Raw genomic sequence first — 12,897 nt, 5'->3', positions numbered from 1 at the left:
AGAAAGGCTCTGTTCACACAATGGTGAAATTGAGTGGATGGCCGCCATTTAATGGCAAATATTTGCTGTTATTTTAAAACGGCCGTTATTTACTGTTATATGGCGGCCATCCACTCAATTTCAACATTGTGTGAACAGATCCTTTCTGTGTTTTTAATCCACTCCTGGTTTTGATTGCAATATGAGGACCACAATACTGACTGAAATATACGTAGTGTGAACCCAGCCTTAGGGTGCGTTCATACGTACAGGATCTTCAGCAGATTTGATGCTTGGTTCAGTAATTTAGTTATATTGATATCTGTAGCATCAAATCTGCTGCGGATCCTGTATGTGTGAACGCACCCTAAAGGGGTTATCCAGCGCTACAAAAACATGACCACTTTTTTCCAAAGACAGCATCGCTCCTGTCTTCAGTTCAAATGTGGTTTGCAATTAAGGTCCATTCACTTCAATGGAATGAAGTTCCAAAACCTGCACCCAAACTGGAGTCAAGAGTGGTGCTGTCTCTGGAAGAAAGTGCCCATGTTTTTGTAATGCTGGATAATCCCTTTAATTGATAACAAAAAGTAGTCACAAAACAAAATGTCATGCAGTGGGATTTACTTTTATGAACTTGTAAACTTTCATATTTCCTAGACGTTTATGTAGCTGCTTTCCTGATGATTTTGTGCATATCTTTCCAAACACACCTGTGGTGAAAAGCAAATGATGCCAGCACATGAACTGAAAACGGGCCACGATATCAGCAAGAGACAGCTTCTGGCTTACGGCTTAAGTATTTGTATTGAAATAATTTATAGAAATGTAATGGCAATGCTTCGTAATATTCAGTTGCAGCAAGATTTCCAAATCTACATCCAGACACAAATATCGACTTGTTCCTATGAAAGTTAATCCTTCAGATTAATGTTTCTGCACATTTTCTGACTGACCAATTCTCGCTTCCCATGCCTTAATGCTTTGAATGGATATTTATCCAGCTATCAGAACATGAAAACAGCAAGAGCTATTTCTCTGTGATCCCAGCGGAGCTTTCATGTCATGCACAACCAGCAGAATATATGAGACCATAATGCTGTGACACCATTTGCACTTCACTAACAGAGTAAGTAAGATACTATACAAACATTTCAGAATTCCTTTATTTACTTAGAAGTTTGTTAAAGCGTACCTGTCATTTCAGGTGACTTTTCAGAATGAGCTGCCATGTGTGTACTTAAGGAGCAGCACTATATCTGGCCATGAGATATCTTGTCTATGACATTTTTCAGCAGATTTCAGCTCTAAAAGCTAAATCTGTAATTTTCAGAGCAGGTGCCCAAAGTATAATGCCTATAGTGTCTGCACACGCAGAAAAGATGATCCTTTACCAATGTGTCTCTGTGCATAGCCTGAAAAGTGGCAGCAGCATGGAAGATATTCTATCCATCAAGCCTATTCACAACAGTCCAAACCAGGACCATTATGAAGATTGGGGTGCAACACAAGGGAGACACTGCAGTACAACTCACTTCAGCACTTTAACGTATATAAGAATGAGGCTGACAACTTTACATTATTCTCTTATCTCCCTTAAAGTGTTAAGCCGTTCAGAGGAGAGACATCACATTGAGAGATCTCCAGGATGGTTGAGAAGTGTTGCCAGTACCATCAAAACTTGTTTTAAAGCAACTCTGTTCTCACAATCTGCCCCCTCCTAACCGCTTGTACCATCAAATTGGCGTGGCCTACAGTGTCTGTGCCATAGGATTGCATCACCTTCTCCTTCCCTCCTCCCCAACCTCTTCATTATTAGGAATGCCACTGGGCAGGTTTTTTTCTATTCATCACTTGTCAGAACACTGCACAGGTGCCTTAACGATTCAGCACCTGTGCAGTGTTTAGACAGGTGATGAACAGGAAAAATCCTGCCTGGGGCATTCCTAATGGTGAAGAGGGTGGGGAGGAGGGACGGAGGGGCAGTGCAAGTTTAATACAAAAAAGAAAAACCAGGGACAGGAGCGGATCAGCTGGACTAAAAGGGAGGAAGGGATAGAATATGGTAACCCTGACCTAATAGAGTTGTGCTTAACGGGAGGCACAACTCTCGGAATAGCATGAAAAGTATAAACCTGCGAACCGCAGCCACTCCCGAACTCCACAAAGAGAATAATGAGAAAAACACCACCAAACTCCAACAACGGGGATCCAAGCGCAGGTCCGTCTAATGGTGACCAGATGAATAATGTAAAACTATAAACTTTATCAAAAATACCCAACGCGTTTTGGAACCGTACTGTTTTCAAGACTTATAATGGCTTAGGGTCCATTTACACAGAAAGATTATCTGACAGATTATCTGCCAAAGATTTGAAGCTAAAGCCAGGAATGGATTTGAAAAGAGGAAAAATCTCAGGCTTTCCTTTATGACCTGATCTCTGTTTATAGTCTTTTTCTGGCTTTGGCTTCGAATCTTCGGCAGATAATCTGTCAGATAATCTTTCCGTGTAAATGGACCCTTATGGTTATATGACTCTTGAAAAAGGAACCGGTATGGTTCCGAAACGTGTTGGGTTATTTTAATAAACTTTTATAGTTTCACATTATTCATCTGGTCACCATTAGTCGGACCTGCGCCTGGATCCCCGTTGTTGGAGTTTGGTGGTGTTTTCCTCAGTCTAATGCACAGACACTCTAGGCCACGCCAATTTAACAGAGGGCTGCGCGGCTGTGTAATTAAAGTGCCGCAGAGAATCAAAGAGTTTTCCCTCTCCCGCCATCATATTGACTCATCATGCCAGGCAGGGAACAATCCCTTAAAGAGCTTCCCCGTCCATAGGTCATGTAATTTACGGGACATGTGAATAAGCCCTATGACTTGCCTTAGCAGTACTATCTGCAGGATAGTAGCTGGATTGCATACATTGTTTTTGTTTTAAACAGACCTGAGTGGTCTATGTGCATGATCCTATGGACTAAATCGGTGCCTGCATTTAATTTGCACTGTATTTATCTATGCTGTGCAATTTATAACATCTTATTACACATTTTACTGCAAGGGCCCTTCAGAATTGTATTTTAAACATTTTACTATTGTATTAAATATTCTTACTGTTGCATGACACACTATTGCATGATTATCTATGATTGTATATATAACATATAGGAGCACTTAAAGGACCAACACCATATTTTATCCTCGATTGCATATACTGTTTAATGCTATGCTATTGCACAGCACTAGTCAGTATTATCGGCGCTCTTCTCATAAAGCCTGGATGAGGCAGGCTCTATGAGAAGATCACCAATAGATGGATGTAAGTATAACTCTTCCGGCAGTCAGAGAAAATGATCGGTACCCCTGCAATCACACTGCGGGGGTCCCGATTGGTACGTGACAGGAGCTGCTCCTGTCACTAACACTTAAATGCTGTGATGGTGCCAAAATCGCTGCATTTTAGAGGTCTGTTCTCACCTCCTGAGCTTGCTTCATAGTGCTGTAGCTAATAATGGCGTACGTGTATGACATGGGTCGTCTGGTCACAGGCATTTATGGCTCTAAGAGGTTAAAGCATGATATAAAATATATATATGTATACACATACACACTTTAAATAATAATAATAATAATAATAATGTAAATTGCAAACATACTTTATTTCACTTCCTAAAAATGACCAATGTTTATGCAGATTAATCCATAGCTGCACCAGGACGTTACTAAACGTCCTCGTGCCGCTATGGGAGTTCTGAACTGCTGCGATCCCGGGTGCTGCATGTAGCCCGGGATCGCGGCTATTAGCGGGCACGGTCCGATCGCCGTGCCCGCTAATTCAATAGAACACCGATCTCATGGATTCATGCAGTATAACTATACTGAGATGAGATGAGATCAGAGTGCATATACTAGAAGTCCCCTAGGGGGGCTTCTAGTATATGTGTAAAGTAAAAGAAAAATGTATTTTTAATAACACAAAATCCCCTCCCCTAATAAAAGTCTGAATCACCCCCATTTCCCCATTTTATAAATAAAAATAAATAAACAAACATGTTTGCTATCGCCGCGTGCGTAATCGCCCGAACTATTGATTAATCACATTCCTGATCTCACACGGTAAATGGCGTAAGCGCAAAAAAATCCCACAGTGCAAAATTGCGCATTTTTGGTCGCATCAAATCCAGAATAATTGTAATAAAAAGTGATCAAAAAGTTGTATATGCACAATCAAGGTACCGATAGAAAGATCACATCATGGCGCAAAAAATTACACCTGACACAGCCCCATAGACCAAAGGATAAAAGCGCTATAAGCCTGGGAATGGAGTGATTTTAAGGAACATATATTTTCTTTAAAAGGTATTAATTTTTTACAAACTATCAAATCAAATAAAAGTTATACATGTTACATATCGTATAACGTGGCAAAGAACAAATGCAGAAAGCGGCAACTCACCAAGCAAGTGCAGTTTATTCAAGACATTCACCGATCATCGGTACACAGGCATGGCAATCGCAGAGTGTGTCCCACTGAGGCTACGGCCGTTTCACGCCTTCGCGCTTCAACTGGCCTCGTAAATTGAAGTTGAAGCGCGAAGGCGTGAAACGGCCGTAGCCTCAGTGGGACACACTCTGCGATTGCCATGCCTGTGTACCGATGATCGGTGAATGTCTTGAATAAACTGCACTTGCTTGGGGAGTTGCTGCTTTCTGCATTTGTTCTTTGCCACGTTATATGAGATTGCCTGTATGCTGAGCACCACCCGAACAGTGCACTACACATCATACATGCCGAGATTGCACGCCAGCTACCCCGAACACAGTGTGTATGAAGACAGTGCCAAGTGCTCTTTGCTCTTATTGAACCTCCAATGTTACATATCGTTGTAATCGTAACAACTTAAGGAACATATATAACAAGTTTTACCCTAGGGCGAACGGAGTAAAAACAACCCTCCCCCCACCTCCCCCCAAATAAAAAAAAAAACTTTTTTTTTTTCAATTTCACCACACATATAATTTTTTTCTCGTTTCCCGGCACATTTTGGTCTCTAGGTGGAAAAATGCAGGCGCTATGGCCTTATATACACGAGGAGGAAAAAACGAAAGCGCAAAAATGAAAACTGGCTGTGTCCCCTAAGGGTTAAGCAATAAATAACTAAATAAATAAGAACTAAACTTGGAAGTGGAGATACTCAGAATCTGTAAAAGTTTAATCTTATAGAAAAAACAATGGAAATCCTTTTACAATTACATTTTCTCTAGCGAATCAACATGTAAAATAAAATGTTTTTTTGTTTTTAATGGGGAATTATTTAAGGTGCCTTTATATAATCACCTGAAAACGCAGCTCTATAAATAACTAAAAAAGAACAGATCTGCTTCGCAACTACAATTCTTCCAAAGAATATGCTACCTTCAGATTAGAATAGTTGGTGTCTAAAATTCTCTGCAAAGGATCATTTATTTTGCAAAAAGAAGGGACTGTAGACTTTGTGTCTGCTCATTGCACATAACACGTTGACTTTGGGGGAGATCCCTATATGCTCAACAAGGGCACAAGGTTTTTCTGAGCCCCAAATTTCAACACTGTGGCAACTGACCTTCCCTTTGAGGTAAGAGAGGTAAACAAGTCAATGTAAAAATAATGATTGTAATAGTAATAATCAAGCGTGGAATACAACACAGGATTTAGCAACGACACCGATATGGATATTTATAAAAGGGCATAGTTCCATTGACCAGTGGACAGGTGCATCTGTGCTCTGAGCAGAGATCAGTCCATCATCATAGGAAATCACTGATCAGGGATTTCCTATGGAAGTCGGACACATCTCCGCTCATTGGCATAATAGCGATAATTAGCAAAGAAAACAAGCGGGAAATCTCTACAAGGCGAGCGACATCCAGAGCATCCCTGGGACGGAGAGGGTAAGTATGCAAATCATCATTATGGGGTAGGGTGGATTTAGACACTGGCCCCAGTGTGACAGGTTCCCTTTAAGAAGTTAAAGGATCTGCTACTAATGCTTTGATGCCAAATACTACAGGGCACGTTCAGAGGTCCAGTTGAGTACATGCCATTAAGGGTCAGATCTAATGGCTGTGTAATGTATTGACTAACTTGGACACATTTTTTGGAGGTAATGGAAAATTCTTTTTACCATTTTTACAATATAATTTGTTTTTGTGTTGCTGTATTAAACCTTTAATGACATGGCCTATTTTGGCCTTGAGGATGCAGACAATTTTCATTTTTGTATTTTTGTTTCTCCCTCCTTGCCTTCTAAGAGCCATTATTCTCCATGTACAAGGCTGTTTGAGGTCTTATTTTTTGCAGAATTGATTGTACTTCGTAATGACATCTTTCATTTCACCATAAAAACATAGAGCAAAACAAAAAAAAGTATGTGTTGGGTGAAATTGAAAAAGAAATAGCAATATTTGTGGGGTTTCATTTTGTGCAGCGCAATTTACTGTAAAACTGACATGTTATCTCGATTCTATTGGTCAGTCTGATTACAATGATACCCATGTTTACATAGCATTCTATTACTTTACAACTTTAAACTTTTTTTGCAAAATAAAATTGATTAAAATGTCCTATACTATACCTATAACCTTTAGAATATGTTCACACACCATAAAATAAAGTTAAAATACAGACGTAATGCAAAAAAAGTAAAAAAATGACCGCTTTAGGTATTGCCCGAACTATTAAATAACCACATTCCTGATCTTGCCAAAGTGCAAAATTGCAGTTACATCGCATCCAGTAAAAAAATTTATAAAAAGTGATCAATAAGTCACATATACGCAAGTGAGGTATCGGTAAAAAGTACAGAATGTGGAACTAAAGATAAGCCTTCAAATACCCTCATAGACCAAAAAATTAAAACAAGGATCAAAATAAATAAATTTAATTTTTTCATAAATTTTTACTGACATTTTTATTAGTTTTCTACAATATTCTATGGAAAAAATTAACTGTAAACACAAAGTACAATTGGTGTTGCAAAAAATAAGACCTTATTAGAGTCTGTAGGTGAAAAAAAAAAAAAAAAAAAATATATATATATATTTTTATTGTCAAGAAACAAAGTAGATGCCGTATCATACAAAAAGAGTAACAATGTGTATCAAGCCATATAAGAAGGTGAAAGAACAGAAGACGTTAGCCTTTTGATTGCGGAAAATACAAAGTTCAATCTCTGCTCGACGAGATCTCATAACCAGCATCATATGAAAACAGAACAATAATCCACTATAAATTTTTTAGCCCAACCTTAGACTCAGTTCCCCTCCCAGAACCCCCCTCCCTCCCCCCTACTCCCTTCCCCTCTCGTCCTGAAAAAAAAAAAGTCCATCAAGTAAGCCTCCTATTAGGTAATTGTAGTTTACACAACAAATTTTTTGGCACCTCCTTATTGTACCACTCCGTGCACCTAAAAGTCATCATTAGTTGTTCTATTTCTATAGGTGTAAAATGGTATTCAATAAAAACACTTCATTTTCTAAAAAAATGTTTTGTCCCTTTTTCTTTGTGACGTTCAGTTTCTATACGGTCCATATGAAGTATGTGGGACATAATGTCTGTAATTTCCTTCAAAGTAGGTGTGGAGGTCTGCAGCCAATGCCGGAGCAAGCATTTCTTGACCACTAGAAGGAATGTGTGAATAATGAGGACTGGAGTACGATTTAAGTCTAAGTCTGGTGTGTCAGATGCAAGGATATGGAAAATTGCTATTTGAGGAGTGAACGGTAAAGAGACCTTCCACACCTTTTTGGCATATACAAAAGCCCCAGTCCACACCCTTACAGCTTCCGGGCACCACCATAAGCCATGCAGAAGATTAGCTTTTTCTAAAGTGCATGAGGGACACGCACGCAAGTAGTGGGCAGGGGCATTTGCATAAGATAATTCAAAAGCATAGGTGGCCTTGTGGATTATTTTAAAATACATCTCTCGCCATTGCTCATTAATCATTGCCTTCCGCACACCGTCCAGGCCCTTTAGTATCCCTTCAGGTAGGTTTTCGTCAGCTAGCCCATTTCTGAAACACTTCATCTTTTTCCTTTCGTAACATTTGTTTCCTAATGATGGGGTAAAGGGAAGAGATAGAAGCTGCCCCTTGACCTGAGTTCATGATATCATCAAAATTGCTCTGAATTTCCGCCTGAGCCAATTCTTTTACTCTGGTATTACAGAGAATCTTAATTTGGGCATAGGTGAGAAAGCCTTAGGGGTCCAAAGCATGTTTGGATCGTAAAGCGTCCCACGACTCAAAGCTACCCGTATCCAGCTTTAGCATATCCCCCAATACCTTTACACCTTTCGGTCCCCATTGAAAAAGCAGGATAGCGTGACTACTTTGTGGAAAAAGATCATTCTGTCCCAGAGGCATAAATTTGGACAGGCAGTATGGGAGCCTATATAATCTGCGAACAGGCTTCCACGTCTGAATGGTGTCTCGCAAGAATATACTAGATTTTACATGGACAGGCAGCTCAGAAACTTTATGGTGTAATAACCCTCCCAGGTTATGGTTTCTAACAAACAAAGAAGAAAGCCATGTCACACGTATAAGGGTGGCACATCCCTAAAGGGATAATGAAATAGTAAGTGAAAAAATAATACTACAAATTTTATTATTACACATAAACTACAAAGTGCAAAACATACATAATAAAATCAATTAACCCCTAGACGACCCAGGGCGTATAGTTACGCCATGGAAGTCTGTCCCCAGACGACCTAGGGCGTAACTGTACGCCCTGGGTGTTTCTCCCGCTATGAAGCGTGCTCCGGAGCGGAGCGCGCTTCATAGCAGGTGGGGGCCGGCTGCAATCAGCAGCCGGGACCTCACCGGTAGTGACACGCTGCAGCGATCGCGATGCCGCGTGTTATTAACTCCTCAAACGCTGCGGCGTTTAAGTGTAAGTGACAGGGGGAGTCCCCTGTCACTTACCGATCGGGACCCCCGCAGTGTGACTGCGGGGGTCCCGATCGATAAAACGGACTGCCGGAGGTCTCTCACCTGCCTCCATGCGGTTAGATCGGCGATCTGCTACACTGAGCCTGCACAGGCAGGCTCAATGAGCAGATCGCCGATAACACTGATCAATGCTATGCCTATGGCATAGCATTCATCAGTGTAAAAATCAAACTATTGTATGTAAAAGTCCCCCAAAGGGACTTCAAAAGTGTAAAAAAAAAAAGTTAAAAACACCAATACACTACCCCAAAACCCCTCCCCCAATAAAAGTCATTGCGAACGGTAAACGGCGTACACGAAAAGAGGGAAAAAAGTGCGCGGATTACCGATTTTATGTTACATTATATATAAAAAAAAATTTATAAAAAGTGATCAAAACGTCCGATCTTCACAAATATGGTATTAATAAAAACTAGAGATCATGGCGGAAAAAATGACACCCCATACAGCCCCGTAGGTGAAAAAATAAAACCGTTATAAGTGTCACAATAGGCCCATTTTATTTATAATTAATTGCCAAAAAAAAGGATTTCATTTAAAAAAAATTTATAACATTAGAGAATCTGTGTAAACCTGCATGTGGTTGTGTTCGGACTGACCTATAGAATAATGGTATCATGTCGCTTTTACCATATAGTACATTACGTAGACACAGGAACCCCCCAAACGTTACCATATTGCATTCTGTTTTGCGATTTCACCAATTTATATCTTCATAAATAATATATTTGGGATTCCATCATACATGTTATGGTAAAATGAATGACGCAATTACAAAGTACAACTATTCCTGTAACAAATAAGCCCTTACATGGCCTTGTAGATAGAAAACTGAAAGTGCTGGAGCTCTTAGAAGGGGAGGAGGGAAAAACGGAAACACTAAGATCAAAATTTGCGCGGTCCACTGGGTCATTTTGGGCCTGGTCCTCAAAGGGTTAAAACCACAACAGACAGGAGGTCCATGTCAAATAGACATGGTACCAGGACATACCGACATGTATAAATATTGTGATCCCCCTATATGGCTGATAATATTGACTCACAACTAAGAAGATTATGTAATGCTGTCAGAGTATAAACAATAAGGTCTGTATAAATGACTATACTCTATGGACACAAAACAAAAAATGGCAAAAAGAGTGAAAAAAGAGATGAGAACCAAATAAATAAATCAAATGTCATCGGGGGGAATCCATGTCGGGGTCCGAGAAACCAAATGCGTTCCATCTCGTGGCAGAGGTCTACATGCTTTTTTCATGTCATATTGGGTTGAGCACCCCACTTTACTCATTTACTTCTATAGTAGTGCCTTGTCCTTTTTGTGTTTGTAGGTTATGGTTTCCGGCCAGGGCCTGTTCTAAAGGTAAGTTAGAAAAGAACCTAGTCCCATGTAACCAATCCCTTGCATGTCGCATCAATGCAGCCAAATTATAGCCCCTAAGTAGAGGCAGTTGTAAACCCCCCTGAAATTTAGGCAAGGCTAGTTTAGTGTATGCAATTCTTGGTCTCTTTTTTTCCCCACAAAAATTGGACAAAGGCAGATTGTAATTTTAAGTGGTCTGAGTGGTTTAGCAGGAGAGGAATTGTCTGCAAAGGATACAAAAGACGAGCAAAGCTCACCATTTTTAGGAGGTGCACTCTTCCTGTCAACGATAAAAGAAGATCCTTCCATCGGGCTAACTTAGAAACAATTTTAGATATCGGAGGCGGAAAATTTAGGGCGTAAAGTTGGGACGGTAGCCTGCCTAGCTTGATACCCAAATATTTGATAGCTGTGCTCTCTATTTGTACTCAAGAGCCAAAATCCCCAGGAGCTCCTTTCAGAAAAAGTAATTGACTTTTGGAGTTGTTAATCTTATAACCTGTGAACTGGCCTAGCTCAGCCAAGCATGCCAGGATCCCTTCCAGGTGGTCTTGTGGGGACTCCAGGTATAGCAGAAGGTCACCTGCAAAGCAGGAGACCTTAACCTCCACTCCTCCTACTTTGATGCCATTAAACACCGCATATTTAATCAGGTAGATGGCCAATGGCTCAAATGCAAGATCAAAAAGTAGTGGAAAGAGGGAAGAATCCAGACAAGTGCCCAAGAAGGTGGACCCTCCCCTGAGGTGAGCTTTACATGGCCGATAGATAGGTCTGAAAGGAGCCCTAAATGCCCATCTTCCACAAAACCAAATGTAACCAGCGCTATGCCCTTTTAAATATTAGGGGGGAAAAAAACACAAAAATTAAAATGTGATCAGTCATTAAAGGAGACATCCAGCCAAATAAATAAAAATCAGAACAGGCAGGGGGTTGGGAAAACATAATGAACAATCTATATTTACTGGTCCCTGTAACTTTGCAGCGCCGGGTTCCACTTCTGCATCCTTGTCGGGATTCTCGATCTCTTCCCCTCTGCTACCTCACGACCTGGCTGATGGATGCCCCGCTTAGTCAGTCAGTGACTGGGCGGGACTATTTTCCACCCTTTACTGCCGCGTCATGATGTTGTAAGAAATTGAGAGATAATGACATGCGGTGGGGTCTTTGAGCTCTGTGATGCAGTGCTGCAAGGGCACAGGTATTGGTAAGTACAGGTTGTTTATTATGTTTCCCCCACCCACTGCCAACCTTGTAATTATGAATTTGGCTAGACTTCTCCTTTAAGCGGTTAAGTCTCTTTGGTGAAAATATAACACTTTGTTAAACAGATAACACCATACACATAGAACATAATGCTTACCTTCTTTCAATGGATAAATAAATAGTGCAAAGTCTAGTTAATGCATGTGTGAGTCTGTATAGAGTTTTGAACAGTGCATCAGTGAGGTCATCATCATAAAACACTGAAAAACAAAGTCAGCATTGTTATCTATTGTGGTAAACATATGGAAAAGAAATACATATAAGGAACATAAAGACCCGGAATGTTATGTTAACTTTTTATTAAAGTAGCCCTGTGTACAGTATTTTAGTTAGTTATTTAGACTATCTTAGAGCAGCCGGTGCCCTGATTCCAGTACAGTGCTAACCCCCAAAGAAGTGACCTCATTTTTGGCAATTTCTCAATTTCACAAGATAAATAAGGAACCTCACTGATCACAAGCACAGGAGTCCTGGATACCCCTGTGTAAGTAAAGCAGTGGTCGTGTATACACACTGGGACGCCATTCAAGCTCTAGGGGTCTGACAGAGAAAGCGGAATAAAGTGCCCTGCTATTCTAAACAGTCCCCATAGAGCATGAATGAAGGCCCCCAACTTTCATGATCAGTCAGGGTCACAGTGGTCCTGTAAAAAAACAAAGCTACAGTACCTTTGTTTTTGTGTCACCATATTCCAACAGAGTTGTCTGTGGGCTTGTTCTTTTATAGGATGAGCTTTACTTTTTTTTTTTTTTACAGTTTTGTTTATTTTTCTAAAACATTTTATTTTTCATCTTTTTATTTTTGTCCCTGTGACACTGCAATCATTAGATTGCACATAGCAGTACATCAGTAAGTAAGTAAGCTTCACACTGACACTTAGCCTGTAATACCTTAGAGGTGGTATATAGAAGGTGCCACTGCAACAAGCAGCATCTGTGTTGCAGTGGCGCCTTCTATACACCACTTCCACTGAGATGCGAATTTAGGGTTAAATTTACCCCTCCATACCTTGAAAGGCAGATGCCTTACACGGATTAACATGGACCCAGATACCATGATTAAGAACCGGTCAGGCTCAAAAGGTGTCAGTTGTTGTTTTAATAATTTATAATAAAGTCTGAAAGAATTTTAAAGAGTAAAGGAACTTGGTCTTTTAGTTCAATAGTTACTATGGTTAAAAAAAAAACACAAGTCAACGAAGGGAGGGGAGATGATCTCTACAATGAGGGGATGGATGATTGGGTTAAAAAAAAGAATCTGTGTGTGTGTCAGCTCCCTCTTGTGGCAGGGGC

The 12,897-nt window shown here is 40.3% G+C and overlaps 1 protein-coding gene across 1 annotated transcript in view; it reads right to left on the bottom strand.

Annotated features, from left to right (window-relative positions):
* Nucleotides 1–12,897, bottom strand: part of METTL22 (methyltransferase 22, Kin17 lysine) — a 111,409-nt gene that overhangs the window by 7,550 nt on the left and 90,962 nt on the right. Inside the window, exon 9 of the mRNA XM_069985403.1 lies at nucleotides 11,703–11,805. Coding sequence (XP_069841504.1) covers nucleotides 11,703–11,805 — 103 coding nt within the window. The remainder of the gene's footprint in view (nucleotides 1–11,702; nucleotides 11,806–12,897) is intronic.

This window comes from Dendropsophus ebraccatus, chromosome 9, assembly GCF_027789765.1.
Source record: "Dendropsophus ebraccatus isolate aDenEbr1 chromosome 9, aDenEbr1.pat, whole genome shotgun sequence".
Lineage (NCBI taxonomy): Eukaryota > Metazoa > Chordata > Amphibia > Anura > Hylidae > Dendropsophus > Dendropsophus ebraccatus.
The sequence above is the reverse complement of the archived record's forward strand: the minus strand, read 5'-3'. Positions and strand labels throughout refer to the sequence as shown.